This window comes from Balaenoptera acutorostrata, chromosome 8 (assembly GCF_949987535.1).
Source record: "Balaenoptera acutorostrata chromosome 8, mBalAcu1.1, whole genome shotgun sequence".
Lineage (NCBI taxonomy): Eukaryota > Metazoa > Chordata > Mammalia > Artiodactyla > Balaenopteridae > Balaenoptera > Balaenoptera acutorostrata.
In genome coordinates, this window is record NC_080071.1 from 54,986,136 (window position 1) to 55,004,404 (window position 18,269).

General features: G+C 38.9%; 1 protein-coding gene across 1 annotated transcript in view; it reads right to left on the reverse strand.

The window, feature by feature from the left end:
- Positions 1-16,974, reverse strand: part of DNAH7 (dynein axonemal heavy chain 7) — a 249,393-nt gene extending 232,419 nt beyond the window's left edge. Inside the window, exons 1-2 of the mRNA XM_057551036.1 lie at positions 16,880-16,974; positions 11,170-11,232 (exon numbers count right to left, since the gene is read on the reverse strand). Of these exons, the coding sequence (XP_057407019.1) occupies positions 11,170-11,232; positions 16,880-16,894 (78 nt within the window). The 5' untranslated portion in view covers positions 16,895-16,974. The remainder of the gene's footprint in view (positions 1-11,169; positions 11,233-16,879) is intronic.
- Between the last annotated feature and the right edge of the window lie 1,295 nt (positions 16,975-18,269).

Here is an 18,269-nt window from a genome sequence, read left to right on the forward strand (position 1 = left end):
AATGAAAACACTAATTTGAAAATATATGCACCCCTATGTTCACTGCAGCATTATTTACAATAGCCAAGATATGGAAGCAATCTCTCTGCCCATCAATAGATACATAGATAAAGAAAATGTTGTATATATAAATACAATGGAATACCACTCAGCTGTAAAAAGCATGAACTCTTGCCATTTGTGACAACATAAATGGACCTACAGGGCATTATGCTAAGTGAAATAAGTCAGACAGGAAAAGACAAATACCACATGATTTCACTTATTTGTGGAGTCTAAAAAATAAATGAACAAACATGACAAAACAGAAACAGAGTCATGGTACAGAGAACAAACAGGTGGTTGCCACAGGGGAGATGGGGTGCAAGGATGAGAGAAATAGGTGAGGGAGAGTAAGAGGTACAAACTTCCAGTTGCAAAATACATGAGTCACAGATATAAAATGTACAGTGTGGGGAATATAGTCAATAATTATGTAACATCTTTATATTGTGACAGACAGTAACTAGACTTGTGGTGATCAGTTTGAAATGTATAGAAATATCGAGTTTGAGGGAGGAGGAACCAAGATGGAGGAGTACAAGGACATGCTCTCACTCCCTCTTGCGAGAGCACCAGAATCACAACTAGCTGCTGGACAATCATCAACAGGAAGACACTGGAACTCACCAAAAAAGATACCCCACATCCAAAGACAAGGAGAAGCCACAATGAGACGGTAGGAGGGGCACAATCACAGTAAAATCAAATCCCATAATTGGTGGGTGGGTGACTCACAGACTGGCCAACACTTATACCACAGAAGTTCACCCACTGGAGTGAAGGTTCTGAGCCCCACGTCAGGCTTCCCAACCTGGGGGTCCAGCAATGGGAGGAGGAATTCCTAGAGAATCAGATTTTGAGGCCTAGTGGGAATTGACTGCAGGACTTCGACAGGACAGGGGGAAACAGAGAATCCACTCTTGGAGGGCACACACAAAGTAGTGTGTGCATCGGGACCCAGGGGAAGGAGCAGTGACCCTGAACCAGACCTACCTGCTAGTGTTGGAGGGTTTTCTGCAGAGGTGGGGGGTGGCTCTGTTTCACCGTGGGGGCAAGGACACTGGCAGCACAAGTTCTGGGAAGTACTCCTTGGCGTGAGCCCTCCCAGAGTCTGTCATTAGCCCCACCAAAGAGCCCAGGTAGGCTCCAGTGTTGGGTTGCCTCAGGCCAAACAACCAACAGGGAGGGAACCCAGCCCCACCCATCAACAGTCAAGTGAATTAAAGTTTTACTGAGCTCTGCCCACCAGAGCAACAGTCAGCTCTACCCACCACCAGTCCCTCCCATCAACCTCTTAGATAGCCTCATCCACCAAAGGGCAGACAGCAGAAGCAAGAAGAACTACAATCCTGCAGCCTATGGGAAAAAAAACACATTCACAGAAAGATAGACAAGATGAAAAGGCAGAGGGCTATATACCAGATGAAGGAACAAGATAAAACCCCAGAAAAACAATGAAGTGGAGATAGGCAACCTTCCAGAAAAAGAACACAGAATAATGATAGTGAAGATGATCCAGGACCTCGGAAAAACAATGGTGGCAAAGATCCAGAAGATGCAAGAAATGTTTAACAAAGACCTAGAAGAATTAAAGAACAAACAAAGAGAGATGACCAATACAATAACTGAAATGAAAACTACACTAGAAGGAATCAATAGCAGAATAACTGAGGCAGAAGAACAGATAAGTGACCTGGAAGACAGAATGGTGGAATTCACTCCTATGGAACAGAATAAAGAAAAAAGAATGAAAAGAAATGAAAACAGCCTAAGAGACTTCTGGGACAACATTAAATGCAACAACGTTCGCATTATAGGGGTCCCAGAAGGAGAAGAGAGAGAGAAAGGACCAGAGAAAATGTTTGAAGAGATTGTAGTCGGAAACTTCCCTAACATGGGAAAGGAAATACCACCCAAGTCCAGGAAGCACAGCGAGTCCCATACAGGATAAACCCAAGGAGAAACACGCCAAGACACATAGTAATCAACTTGGCAAAAATTAAAGACAAAGAAAAATTATTGAAAGCAGCAAGGAAAAAACAACAAATAACATACAAGGGAACTCCCATAAGGTTAACAGCTGATTTCTCAGCAGAAACTCTACAAGCCAGAAGGGAGTGGCATGATATACTTAAAGTGATGAAAGGGAAGAACCTACAACCAAGATTACTTTACCCGGCAAGGATCTCATTCAGATTCAATGGAGAATTCAACAGCTTTACAGACAAGCAAAAGCTAAGAGAATTCAGCACCACCAAACCAGCTCTACAACAAATGCTAAAGGAACTTCTCTAAGTGGGAAACACAAGAGAAGAAAAGGACCTACAAAAACAAACCCAAAACAATTAAGAAAATGGTCATAGGAATATACATATCGATAATTACCTTAAACGTGAATGGATTAAACGCTCCAACCAAAAGACACAGGCTTGCTGAATGGATACAAAAACAAGACCCATATATCTGCTGTCTACAAGAGACCCACTTCAGACCTAGGGACACATACAGACTGAGTGAGGGGATGGAAAAAGATATTCCATGCAAATGGAAATCAAAAGAAAGCTGGAGTAGCTATACTCATATCAGATAAAATAGACTTTAAAATAAAGAATGTTACAAGAGACAAGGAAGGACACTACATAATAATCAAGGGATCAATCCAAGAAGAAGATATAACAATTATAAATATACATGCACCCAACATAGGAGCACCTCAATACATAAGGCAACTGCTAACAGCTATAAAAGAGGAAATCGACAGTAACAGAGTAATAGTGGGGGATTTTAACACATCACTTACACCAAGGACAGATCATCCAAAATGAAAATAAATAAGGAAACAGAAGCTTTAAATGACACAATAGACCAGATAGATTTAATTGATATTTATAGGACATTCCATCCAAAAACAGCAGATTACACTTTCTTCTCAAGTGCGCACAGAACATTCTCCAGGATAGATCACTAAGCAAGCCACAGTAAATTTAAGAAAATTGAAATCATATCAAGCATCTTTTCTGACCACAATGCTATGAGATTAGAAATGAATTACAGGGAAAAAGACGTAAAAAACACAAACACATGGAGGCTAAACAATACGTTACTAAATAACTAAGAGATCACTGAAGAAATCAAAGAGGAAATCAAAAAATACCTAGAGACAAATGACAGTGAAAACACGAAGATCCAAAACCTATGGGATGCAGCAAAAGCAGTTCTAAGAGGGAAGTTTATAGTTATACAAGCCTACCTCAAGAAACAAGAAAAATCTCAAGTAAACAATCTAACCTTACACCTAAAGGAACTAGAGAAAGAAGAACAAACAAAACCCAAAGTTAGCAGAAGGAAAGAAATCATAAAGATCAGAGCAGAAATAAATGAAAGAGAAACAAAGAAAACAATAGCAAAGATCAATAAAACTAAAAGCTGGTTCTTTGAGAAGATAAACAAAATTGATAAACCATTAGCCAGACTCATCAAGAAAAAGAGGGAGAGGACTCAAATCAGTAAAATTAGAAATGAAAAAGAAGTTACAACAGACACTGCAGAAATACAAAGCATCCTAAGAGACTACTACAAGCAACTCTATGCCAATAAAATTGACAACCTGGAAGAAATGGACAAATTCTTAGAAAGGTATAACCTTCCAAGACTGAACCAGGAAGAAATAGAAAATATGAACAGACCAATCACAAGTAATGAAATTGAAACTGTGATTAAAAATCTTCCAACAAACAAAAGTCCAGGACCAGATGGCTTCACAGGTGAATTCTATCAAACATTTAGAGAAGAGCTAACACCCATCCTTCTCTAACTCTTCCAAAAAACTGCAGAGGAAGGAACACTCCCAAACTCATTCTATGAGGCCACCATCACTCTGATACCAAAACCAGAGAAAGATACTACAAAAAAAGAAAATTACAGACCAATATCACTGATGAATATAGATGCAAAAATCCTCAACAAAATACTAGCAAACAGAATCCAACAACACATTAAAAGGATCATACACCACGATCAAGTGGGATTTATCCCAGGGATGCAAGAAGTCTTCAATATACGCAAATCAATCAATGTGATACACCATATTAACAAATTGAAGAATAAAAACCATATGATCATCTCAATAGATGCAGAAAAAGCTTTTGACAAAATCCAACACCCATTTATGATAAAAACTCTCCAGAAAGTGGGCATAGAGGGAACCTACGTCTACATAATAAAGGCCATATACGACAAACCCACAGCAAACATCATTCTCAATGGTGAAAAACTGAAAGCATTTCTTCTAAGATCAGGAATGAGACAAGGATGTCCACTCTCACCACTATTATTCAACATAGTTTTGGAAGTCCTAGCCATGGCAATCAGGGAAGAAAAAATAAATAAAAGGAATACAAATTGGAAAAGAAGTAAAACTGTCACTGTTTGCAGATGACATGATACTATACATAGAGAATCCTAAAGATGCCACCAGAAAACTACTAGAACTAATCAATGAATTTGGTAAAGCTGCAGGATACAAAATTAATGCACAGAAGTCTCTTGCATTCCTATACACTAATGATGAAAAATCTGAAAGAGAAATTATGGAAACACTCCCATTTACCATTGCAACAAAAAGAATAAAATGCCTAAGAATAAACCTACCTAGGGAGACAAAAGACCTGTATGCAGAAAACTATAAGACACTGATGAAAGAAATTAAAGATGATACCAACAGATGGAGAGATATACCATGTTCTTGGATTGGAAGAATCAATATTGTGAAAATGACTATACTACCCAAAGCAATCTACAGATTCAATGCAATCCCTATCAAATTACCAATGACATTTTTTACAGAACTAGAACCAAATCATCTTAAAATTTGTATGGAGACACAAAAGACCCCGAATAGCCAAAGCAGTCTTAAGGGAAAAAAAGAGGAGATGGAGGAATAAGACTCCCTGACTTCAGACTATACTACAAAGCTACAGTAATCAAGACAATATGGTAGTGGCACAGAAACAGAAACATAGATCAATGGAATAAGATAGAAAGCCCAGAGATAAACCCACGCACATATGGGCACCTTGTCTTCAACAATGGAGGCAAGAATATACAATGGAGAAAAGACAGTCTCTTCAATAAGTGGTGTTGGGAAAACTGGACAGCTACATGTAAAAGAATGAAATTAGAACACTCCCTAACACCGTTCACAAAAATAAATTCAAAATGGATTAGAAACCTAAATATAAGACCAGACATTATAAAACTCTTAGAGGAAAACATAGGAAGAACACTCTTTGACATAAATCACAGCAAGATCTTTTTTGACCCACCTCCTAGAGTAATGGATATAAAAACAAAAATAAACAAATGGGACCTAATGAAACTTCAAAGCTTTTGCACAGCAAAGGAAACCATAAACAAGACAAAAAGACAACCCTCAGAATGGAAGAAAATATTTGCAAATGAATCAATGGACCAATGATTAATCTCTAAAATATGTAAACAGCTCATGCAACTCAATATTAAAGAAAGAAACAACCCAATCCAAAAATGGGCAGAAGTCCTAAATAGACATTTCTCCAAAGAAGACATACAGACGGCCACAAAGCACATGAAAAGCTGCTCAATGTCACTAATCATTAGAGAAATGCAAATCAAAACTACAATGAGGTATCACCTCACACCAGTTAGAATGGGCATCATCAGAAAATTTACAAACAACAAATGCTGGAGAGGGTGCGGAGAAAATGGAACCCTCTTGCACTGTTGGTGGGAATGTAAATTGATACAGCCACTATGGAGAACAGTATGGAGGTTCCTTAAAGAACTAAAAATAGAACTACCATATGACCCAGCAACCCCACTACTGGGCATATACCTTGAGAAAACCATAATTCAAAAAGACACATGCACCCCAATGTTCATTGCAGCACTATTTACAATAGCCAGGTCATGGAAGCAACCTAAATGCCCATCAACTGATGAATGGATAAAGAAGATGTGGTACATATATACAATGGAATATTACTCAGCCATAAAAAGGAATGAAATTGAGTCATTTGTTGAGATGTGGATGGATCTAGAGACTGTCATACAGAGTGAAGTAAGTCAGAAAGAGAAAAAGAAATATAGTGTATTAATGCGTGTTTGTTGAACCTAGAAAAATGGTACAGATGTACTGGTTTGCAGGGCAGAAGTTGAGACACAGATGTAGAGAACAAACATATGGACGCCAAGGGGGGAAAACCGTGGTGGGGTAGGGATGGTGGTGTGCTGAATTGGGCGATTGGGATTGACATGTATACACTGATGTGTATAAAATTGATGACTAATAAGAACCTGCAGTATAAAAAACAAACAAACAAACAAAAAACAACTAATAAACTCTCTTTGGGTTATTTGTATGGAAATATGTTAATATAAATGTTTCAGACATTACATGAAATTTCTAAAACTCTTATGTGTTCTGGTATAATCTTTTAAGTCATAATTCTAGTTATTACTTTAAAATGTATATCTCAGAAATAACTAAATTTCCTTGTCAATTGCATTATATGAACTTTCATCAAATCTTTAACTGTGGTCATTTTTAAGTCCTTTGTCATTTGCAGACAGTTCTGGGTGTACTCTGATGTTTTTGCAAATATATTGCTATAAAAGGGTTTCATCTTCAAGGAATTCATGGAAAAGACTCTGACAAGTACAGGTTTCTGGTAACTGACTATACTGCTGAACTGAACGAATAAGCATTTTCAGAACTCTAATGGAAAACTGATGAATTCATAAAAGTACTAACAAAAGATCAAGATGAAAAAAAAATTAATTACATGGGACTGAGTGAACTGATGAGGATGATTATAATTTTTGTGACTTTGTTTGAATAAAAAAAAAATATATCGAATCACCGTATTGTGTACCAGGAACTAACAGTGCTGTATTAAATAGGTCAATTGTACTTTACAATAAATAAACTCATAGAAAAAGAGATCAGATTTGAGCTTATCAGAATCTGGGGGTAGGTAGTCTAAAGGTACAAACTTCCAGTTATAAGATAAATAAGTACTAGGGATATAATGTACAACATGATAAATATAATTCACACTGCTGTATGTTTATTATAGGAAAGTTGTGGACTTCTCAGCCTAAAGAAAAAATATTTTTTCTATTTCTTTAATGTTGTATCTATATGAGACAATAATGTTCCCTAAACCTATTGTAGTAATCATGATGTGTGTTAAGTCAAATCATTATGTTGGACACTTTAGATTTACAGTGTTGTATGTCAGTTATATCTCAATAAAATGGGAAGGGAAGAAGAGGGAAGGGAAACAAAATTGCAATGAACTTCAGACAATACTTCCCAAAGTACAAACACCAAATTAGGTAACTGTTTCATACATATACAGTGCTGTACCACAAACGGCTCTGTTTTCTTTAATCCCCAATGGACCGCAGGGTACAAAGGGGAACATGAGCACAACGTTTTCAAGCTAAAAGTGCAACAGGTGTTCTCAGAGTGGAAGGCTTCCCTTTAGGGAGAATAAGGATGTGGCAAAGGCCTAATAAGAATGCAGCTGTAGATGATAGAAGGAAAGGGACATATGGTCCAAGTGCCCTAAAATTTTCATACCATAATACAGAGGCAACTCAAATGAGGTCTACTGTAATGGAGCTACTACAAATGTACAAAATACCTTGCTTAACCCCAGCCTTCTACACTGATTCCCACACACCTGACTTCTTAGGATCCCTACAGCACCCATTCTGCATGCTGAGCTACCACCCCCAGTCTCATCAGCACCCTGGGTGGAGAAGGGTGGTGAGGGCCTCAATGTTTCCTCTATACCCTTCATTCATATATATATATATATATATATGAAAAGTTTGTAAATAGTGGCCCTTGGCTAATCAAAAAGAGCAGTCACACATAAGTCAGAACACCATCTAGCTAACTAATGCTGATCTTCAATAAAACCAGAGGGGTGGATTTTAAAGTAACATCTACATATTTTTAATGCCGATTAGCAATTCCGTTTTAGTCTGTTTTCTCCTTTCAGATGATGACAGACATATGCCACTCCTTCCCTCTGCTTTGGAACTTCTGTGAGGCTGGACTAAGAATTCCATTGACTTTTCTATCAGGAAACTCTTGTTTCACTTCCTTTTACATCCTCTTGGCCTCACCTCTTGATTCCAGACGTGGCTGCAGGGAACAGTTCTGTGCTGGCTTCAATTCAGGTAGGAATGACAGGGTCTCCACTCAAGAAAATGTCTTTCGTTTTTGTCCCGTGAGGCTTCTTTGATGCCATAGCATGGGACCCTCAGGGTAGCCCATTCTGCACTCACACGTGAGCAGCCGGAAATAGGTGGAAGTTAACATCCTCAGGAGATAGGATGAGAGCTGATGGATAAATGTTACCACCCTGATCAACCTCAGGCTGATGATTCCGGGAAGCATTCAGAAGGTCGGGGTAGGATCATCCCAGCTGCCTCGTACTGGCTTCTCCTCCTTCCTAGTTTTACTCTCCCTGATCCTTCACTCCTGCTTCCTGGGATCACCTTTCCAACTCTACACATGTCCTATTTTCAGGCTCTTCTTTCACAGGAAAACATCTAAAACACTTAAAAAATCAGTGGTCTTCCATCCTTCCATCTCCCCTTCCATTCTTCCATTCTCATCTTTCTCCATAAAGGATTTCAGATTCGTGGGAGGGCTGTGAGTGAGGTGTGCAGGGTGAGAGTCAGGTCACCAGCTCTGAGAGGCTGGCAGCCACCAGTGCTGGGTCACCCTTGGTTTTAACAAGGATCACCTCTGGGAACATGAAGGTCTGTAATGAAAATCATTCTAGGTGTTCCAGGTAGAAAGGGCTTGTATGTTCACATACTCACGTGGGCTTAGATGCCTGGGGGTTATTTTTTTCATCTACTTTCTGGGACCCAAATCCACCACTTTTTAAATGCCAATCTCAACTTCCGCCAGTTGTGAGAACTCCAAACCATGGGTCATCACAAAGGATGTTTAAAAACTCTGGATGTGTGCACCACGTAATACTAGAAGCTGACTTTGGAAAGAAGTGGGTGCTCTGCCAGAGACTACAAAGCAGGCGGTCTGTTCCTTTATGACCTGGGGTAGTCAGAGCAGCCTGCATTACCCAACCCGCACTCACAGCACCTTTCTTCATTTAGTGAAAGAGTCTATTTCCATGGCAGCTATGAGGGCAGAACTGGCTAAAAAACAAAAACAAAAACAAACAAAAAAAAAACTGTAGGTAACTTCAGTGTTTTCTGCAACCTTCCCCCTGAAAAAAAACCACAAAACTGTGTGTCGCTAAAAATGGCCTGAAGCCTCCAATTCTGCCATTTGTTTTTCCAAACATTTACAATGCCCATTATTGAAGAACACACCAGTGTTTTACCAAAAATGTAAATAAATGCAATTATTACCCCTCCCCCCCAAATCTTAACTACTGCCGGAAAATTTTATCCAAGTGCAAACCTTAACATTCAAATGAATTTTTGTTTTAATCAATGGAATATTTTAAAAATCTTTCAAATATTATTTATCTTAAAAGACATAAAACTCAAATGATATGAAAGAAAAATTGCAAGACAAAGTCAAATATGAGCACAGTATAAGGTTTAAATCAGCCAAATAAGAATTTTAAACAATTATTTGCCTCATGGGCTAGGAAGGATTATTCATCTCAGCCACTGAATATTTATTCAGTAAGTAAATTTAAATTTAGTTGATATTTCTAAACCTATATACTAATAATATTTATTGCTAAACCTACGCTATTTTTTTTAAACTAGTGGCAATTTTATTAAATTTTAAATTTTTTTAATTTTTAAAGAGAAAATAAAATGTCTATTCCATTTCATATCTTTGGCTCTTAACACAGAATACCTAGGACAGATATTTGCAGAACTAAAAAAAATGCTATGATTTTATTTCATAGAACATGGTGTGATAATCTTGGCATTATTGATAAAATAGGTTCACAATTAAAACGTGTACTTTGAAATGTTTAAGAGCATTCACCTAAACATTTTCACTGGAGTGTTTTTTTAATCTGAAAGAATCCTTAATTTCAAATTATTAGAAATCCACTCTGTATGAAGCCATTCAGATTCCATTTCATAGTTCATTCTGAGCTTTTAAAATGTTTCAAAAAAAATAATGTTTGCATTGAACCTCCATTTAAAATCAACTTCCAGGAATCACGAGAGTATAACTCAACGATATTAAATTCAACATAATTACTTGATAGTAAATTTTACTGCAGTAAAATCTAATTTGTCCAGCACTTGATCAACTGAAAATGTCTATTAACTACCTCTTCCACAGGACAATGTTAATTTAACGTCAAAATCATGAAAAAGGATGCCAAGATCTAAGAAATCTCCTGTAGCTAAAAGTGCTAGAAGAGACATCTCTTCAGAGATCAAATCAACTGTTCTCATTTCAAACTCAGAAACTGGGGCTCAGAGAGGTAAGTGACTCTGCAATAGTCACAGAGCCATTAGTGAAAAATCTGTAATCTAAGTCCTTGCTTCCTAACTCCAACACTGCTTCTGCTAGGTCATCCTCAGAATTCTTTTATTCATAATACTCAAACATCCTGCACATACTAGGTAATTATAGCTTACAGCTCCTTTATTAAGACAGTTATTTTTCCTAAGATACATACTTCATAGATGTTCTCCATCGGAAAAGAAATGGAGCACAGAAACTTATAACAAAAAATTCAGTATCTTGGGCTTCCCTGGTGGCTCAGCCAATGCAGGGGACACGGGTTCGAGTCCTGGTCCGGGAAGATCCCCCATGCCGCGGAGCAACTAAGCCCATGTGCAACAAATACTGAGCCTGTGCTCTAGAATCTGAGAGCCACAACTACTGAGGCCCGTGTGCCTAGAGCCTGTACTCCGCAACAAGAGAAGCCACCGTACTGAGAAGCCCGCGCACCGCAATGAAGAGTAGCCTCCGCTCGCCGAAACTAGAGAAAGCCCACATGCAGCAACGAAGACCCAACACAGCCAAAAAAAAAAATTCAGTATCTTATTTGCAAGTTTGAAAACTAGTAAACAACATTATTACAAAAGCAATAAAATATGAGATATTTGGTAAATTACCGTAGACATCTGTGGTAAAAATCTGACTGGTATCTTGGATTTTTCTTTGCTGGGTGATTTATCCTGCATGAAAAAATACAAAAAAAAACCCAAAAAAACCAACCCAACACTGTTTACTCTGTTAATGCTAAAATTGACTCATTCAACCAAATGTTACAGAGTGTCTAATATAAAGTAAAGCACATATCATCCAAAATATTCTAAAACATACTTTATGGATAGCATGATATTGTGTACAGAAAATCATAAGGCATCCACAAAAGATTATTAGAGCTAATGAAAGAGGTCAGCAAGGTTGCAGGATTCAAGATTAATACACAAAAATTGTATTTCTAGATGCTAACAATGAACAATCCAAAACTGAAATTAAGAAATTAATTTACAATAGCATCAGAAAGGATAAAATACTTAGGAATAAATTTAACAAAAAGACATGCAAGACTTGTACAAAGAAAGCTATAAAACATTATTGAAAGAAATTAAAGAACACCTTAATAAATGGAAAGGCACCCCATGCTCATGGATTGGAAGACTAATATTGTTAAAATGCAATACTCTCCCCTCAAAATAACCTACAGATTCAACACACCCCCTCTCAAAACCCCAGATGCTTAGTTGTAGAAATTACCAAGATGATCATAAAATTCACATGGAAATGTAATGGACCCAGAATAGCCAAAAGATCTTGAAAAAGAACAAAGTTGTCAGACTCACACTTTCAGATTTCATGACTTACTACAAAACTACAGTAATGAAGACTGCGTAAGGATAAACATATAGATCTATAGATCAAAGGAACAGAATTGGGAGTTCAGAAATAAACCCATACATTTATGGGTGATCAATTTTTGACAAGAGTGCCAAGACAGTTCAGTGGGGAATTGGCCATATCTTCTTCTAGGAATTTATCTAACGAGTGTCCATTCACTTAGCCCGCACCTCCTTTCTCCATGGCTAAAACTTCATTTTTTTTTTCCAGAATGCTCCACTTTCTAAGGTGACAATGTATTCAGGTTAATGCATCCTCAAGTTACTGTAAGTAACACATACTTTTTAGCAGCAACTTTCAGGGAAAAGTGCTGATACTTCCTTTCAGTAGAGGATGATTCCATGGTAGGAATTCCACCTAGGTAAGAGGAAGCACTGTTGACAATAATGCTTTGATCTATAAAGCAGATTATAAATCGTGCTTTTTGCCAATTGTCAATTTATTACCTCTCAGCTCCAAGTCTACCCTTTTCGCCCCCCTTTGTGATTGAGCAGGACTCTATAACATTTCTCCTTTGCCAGCCAGCATTAATATTATAAAGGGTGTCAAAACAACACTGTGAGAGGAAGGGACTCTCTTCCTGGTTCCAGGGCTTTTTGTCGTTGCTTCCATGGTGTGGCTGCCATCCTTGCCTGTGGGCACCTTCCCAGCCTGTGGTGTGTGGCTGGCCCAGTGACAGACACCCTCCAGCAGGGTCGCATCCCTAAGGGCAGCTTCCCAGAAAGTTTCCCTTACATCATAGAGGGAGACTTTCTTTCAAACTCTTCAGCATGCAAGCAAGATGGTTTTCTCACTTCCCACGTTGATACTTTCCTGATTTTCACAGCTGTATAGTACTCTAATGTATGAATATAATGTGATTTATCCATTCCATTCTCCGGTAAATTAACATTTAGCTTATTTCCAATGTTTCTCTATTACAAAAGATGTTCCAATAAACATTTTTGGTCGTATATTTTAGTATACACACAATTTTATTTCACACACACATATATACTATACAGTGTGTATATAATACACATATATTACACATGTGAGTATGTAAATATCTCTTTTGTCCCTTTAATTCCATTGGTATATTTGTCTATCTGTAAACAAATTGTATGACATTGTCTAAATTACTATGACTTCACAATAGGTCTTGAAATCTGTAAGGCAATTCTCTCCACCTTAGTATTCTTAAAAATTATTATATACAATCTTGACCTTTTCTCTACCACGTGAATTTTAGGATCCACATTGCATGAAACTTTGGGGGATTTTGACAGAAACACACTGAATGCCTAGAATAATCTGGAGGAAACTGATATTGTTATGATATTGACTTCTTCATGAATACAATATATTTCTTTATTCACATCCTTGGAGTGTATTTTTCAAAAACTTTTTGTAATATTCTTCATAAGGGTGTACACATCTTTTGTTAGACTTATTCTTAGGTATAAAGAATTTTGAGTGAAAAATGCATTATAGGATCTGAACAACTGACTTACCAACTTTTAATCCCAACTAACTTGTAAACAGGGAAATGTCCATGCATCTACAAATAATAATTTCTGTGATGGTTATTCTTTGTTTGCCCCAATCCAGTCTCCATGTTTTCCTTCCTGCTCTGTGCCTAGAAGGCTGACTTCTGTAGATAGGCAGCATCTGGGCTCCCAGCCCTCTGGCTTCTGCTGGTGATTAAGCAATGAGAGGCACCGGTAGGAGACTAGACAGGATGAAGGGAGAGAGTTTTGGATATTTCTTTCCTAGTACTCCCTGTTTCCCGTAGTTCTGATAATGGCTAATTCTTCCAGAGCTCAGCTCCTGTCAGGAAGCTACCATTCCAAGCCTCCAGCTCTCACCAAGTTCTGAGAATGGGGTTCAATTTCTTTGACCCATCAGGCCTAGGAATGGCAATGACTTCCTGTTATTAATCCTTAGGTGCCTCCTCATCTCTGTTGGTTTCTTCTCTTAACCTTGCCCACATCTCTCCAAATGGTCTTTTCGTAAGTTTTCTTCAATTTAATCCTTTTAAGCTTGCCATCTGTTTTCTGTTGGGATCCTGACTAATATAATTTTACATTACCAGAATTAAAATTGCTAAAGAGTCAAGGTCTTCCTTGAGTACTCTGGCTTGGCACTTAGTTTTTATTTCACTGATTTTCAACTACTTGTCTATTGGAAGGGATATTTTAAACCTGGTATAATCCAAATTTAACCGTTCTGATGAAATGACCAGAATCTATGAATGTGTCTGGTTAAAATCCACAATAATCCTGAAGTTGTCTGATTAAATCAACAGCCAACTCTCAAAATTTAATAGGGTTGATTTAAATATAGTCATCATATGTTCTGAGTTATGGTTGTTAAAATTATCACCATGCTGTTGGCCTCATACCCAACTGTTTTCACTCTGATCTCCTTTTTAAGCAATAACATCAAGGAGACAGGATGAAGGAAAACAGAATGAGCATCATATAAATGCAAAACTACTTAATTTAACAACTAGAAAAAGCACTAAGGTAGAGATAAGCTGACAGCTTTTCCCTCTTCTCTGCCCACAATCTGTAGTGGATTTTGTGGGGAGCTTCGTGCTCTTTGGATATCTGTATTTTTAAACCTCTGAAAGTTCTTCAGCTGAAACTCAAAAAGCCTTGTGTTTTAACTAATTTTAAAAATGAAAGAAGCAGTTCCAAGAGATTTTTCTTTTAAATACCTAATTTAAGAGTTCAGATTGCTATTCCTGAAAAATGCCATGTCACTCTAAACCTTCCACTATTGAGATGAATATATTAAAATCTCCTTCAGCAAATATGATTTTACCACCTGCTCACTTTTTCAAACTAAATGAATACATAAGTAAATGTCACATAAAAATGTTATTTCCAAAAGTTTAATCCATTCTGTTTGTTTCAGGTTAAAATATAAAAGCTTTCACCCTTTCAAAAGGAAAACGATACTCAAAATTAGCATAAATGAAAGTATCAAGAGTTTTAAAATTACAGGTCAACAAAAGCAGCGAGAGAGGGACCTCTGCTGTTTAAAAATAGTATGTAGAAAATGTAAATAGTCCTAGATGGGCTCATGCCCATTCTTTAAAGATCCCACTGCCTTTTTAATAACAGAGGTTCCTTTGGGGTGGGGGCATGTAATTTCCAAACATCACTTTTATGAAGATAAAGTGAAACTTAAAACTCAACTGCCAATAGGTTTTTAGTGGACGCTTTTCAGTTGTAAATTGGTCAGTTTGGGCTTTGTGAAACAACAGCTATTCAGAAACACCACTGCAAATATGGTAAATGCATATTTTAAATTTCAACACCACAGAATATGATTCAAGAGCAGGTCAAAGACTGATGTGGGCATCAAGAAAATAAGTTATTTTTGATTAATTAATGAATTAGGGTTTTGACATTTTCAGTTAGTAACCTACAACTCAGTGTTACTTTTAATCTTCTTTCCACAATAAACTCTAACACTACCAAAAAAATTATAAAGCTTGAAAAAGAAAAGATTATAGTTTAGTGTCAAACCAAAAAGCTAAGCAAAATTTTCAGGCTTAAAAGCAACTGTTTTCCATTCAGTACCAGGATGCTTAGGGGGCTTTTTCCATACAAATCTAGAGAGTTAGAGTTGTTTTCTAGCTAGCCCAGAATAATGTCCACACTTAACGTCTTCTGGCATTAAAACGTTTGACCATTGTTCAGCATTCCTTTTGTTTACAGTTACCCTTAAATTCAATAAAGAGTTCTGAAAAGTATCTACTGCAACATATGTTACCGAGCCAGGTTCCCTTTGTCAGAAGCACAGCAAGCCAAAACGCTGAGACATCGGAGGTTTGCAGCGAAGACAGGGCTTATTCACAAGGCAGCCAAAGAGAAGACAGAAGAACAAACCTCAAATCTGACTCCCGGAAGCCAAGGGGCTGGGGTATTTATGGGATAAAGAGTAACGCGTCGGGAGCGTGAGGAGCATGGGGAGGTGGGGAAAGGTGATTGGAAAAAGGTGTGGTAGGCGTGGTAATCACCCCTCTGCTCAGGTGTAACTAAGCCACAGGCCTCTAGTTTCAAAAATGCAGGCGCTTAACAGGATCTGAGGGTGGAGTTTTCAGCCCTCCGATGTCGAAAGGTCACCAAGCCATACTTGCATATGCCCAGTTGGAGGGTCAGGGAGCCTATGCCGTTTTAACTAGCTCAGCCTCAAAGAGACACAGCTGACTCCAAGCTCCTGCAAAACAACTCCGGCAAACATCTTATTGTTTAGGCTCCACGTGGAGTGGAGGACATGCAAGTCTTTTGTAGCAACAATTAAAAGCAAACTTGATTAGTGGAGGCCAGTGAAATGGATTTGACTAATGATGATTCCCCACGGTTTCATATGCATCTTTTGTTACATGCCAGGGGGATGTTTTCCTAAGAAGAAATTCCACTTGCCACTTACCAGACCCTTTCATGTATGGTATGGCATGGTATCTTGTTTGAACTTTGTAATAACCTTAGAAAGGAGGAAAAGTTGTTCTGATTCCTTCCATTTGCATAAAAGAGACAGAAGGTTTAGAAAAACCAAGTCATTTGCCCGAAGTCGCACCGCTAGGAAGGGGCTTATATTCCAACCCTAGAGCCCAAATCTAAGGCAACTCCCCACCGAGCTTCCCCCCCAGACAAACGCGGCCACCATTAGCACACTGGGGACACTCTAGGGCTGTAATTTAAACTGCAGGCGCTCTGCTCCACTGTGTTTGGTTGTTATGACAACACCAAGTACGAACGGTTGGGAAGAGAACATATAAAAGTTTTCACCGAAAACGCTCAGTATCCTACATCATAAGTGGGATGAAAGAAGCTGTACCCCGCGAGGCCACAACTGCGGAGTCCGGAAGACCTAGGCTTCCATCACTTTTTAAATACAAGGGAAGCTTCGCAGCGGGACGAGCCTGGCGAGGAGCCAACCTCTCACCTGCTGGCTGCTCATGGCTGCGAGGACGCGCTGGTGGCACCCGGTGGCTCCTGGGTCGCTCCTGCCAGGCGCCCCCAAGAACCGCTCGGACGAGAGATGCGGCGCCCGGGAACAAGGCAGTCTATGCTCCCTCAGCGCCGGGGCTGTCTAGCTTCCCGGCTGCGTTCGTTGCTAAGCAACAGGCCCGCGCAGGTTCCATTTCCGGTCATCTGTTGCTCCTGGGACAGCACCCGGGAACTGGCAGTGCACTCCCGCGGGAGGCACTTTCCAGGGCGCTGGGTGGCGCCTGAGCCCGCGTGTTGCGTTAGCAGCGGCTGCGTAAATAGCTGAAGGCGGTGGGTGCTCTTCCTTCTGCCTTGAGGAGTAAATACCCTTGGATTACTGACCGGTCACTTTTGCACCCTCCTAACTTAGCTGGGTGCTGCGGGTCCCTGCCTTAACTCCTATTTTCCTATTTAACTTTATCTGTGCCTAGGAGGTCTCAGAGGACTAGTGGAATGAAATGATTGCAGATTTCAATGCTTATGGGGGCAAGTGGAATTAGGAGAACAAAGCATGCAGAGCTTGGAACCAGTAAGCACCTTTCTTTTATTTTCCATGGGTTTACAACTCGCGTTCTTTTCTTGACTTTTCCCACACACTAGAAAACTATCCTTTAGAAGAATACCAGAAAAAGAACCGTCAAGAATTCATTTAAACCAACATTCCCGGATGGTCTACTGCATGAAGGGTGCTGTGCTAAGGGCTAGGCACACAAAACTGACCGAGATGCCATCCCTTCAGCACCGGCTAAGGGCGTATTCGAATAAGCAGTTAAAATGCGGTGCAGGCAACATGGGAAGGAGGATCCTCAGGGAGGACACAAAGCAGGAACTTCTTAATTTCTCCTGGAAGATGTGGAAGGGATGTGAGATCTGAAGGAAGAAGACATGGCCAGACAAACAGTGTTGAAAGCAAGCAGATTATATATATAAAGGCCCTAGACAAGGGTGGATGGCTGATGCAAGAATTAAAAGTAGTTCTGAAAGTCTGAAGAGTTGATTTGCGTAAAGGGAGTTAAAGAAACTCTAGAGATGAAGCTGAGGTGACACGCAGGTGCTATATCTTAAAGGACTCTTTAAAACATGGTGTAATAGGGCAGAACAAATCTGACTCCATTTTGGATCTGTTTCTTTTACTTTAACCTTGTATTCTATTGTTTTCACTACAAGTTAAGAATGTTGCCTAGAGCCTGAAATATACAGGACAGCCCATTCTCAAGGCTCTGACCTTTAAAGGTATAACACTTTTCCATTCATACAGAGATAAAAAGTTGCAGAACAGAGAATAACATTTGTCTTGTCAGAGGTTTACAGGAACATCATGACCTGACCTACCTGGACAGCTGCAA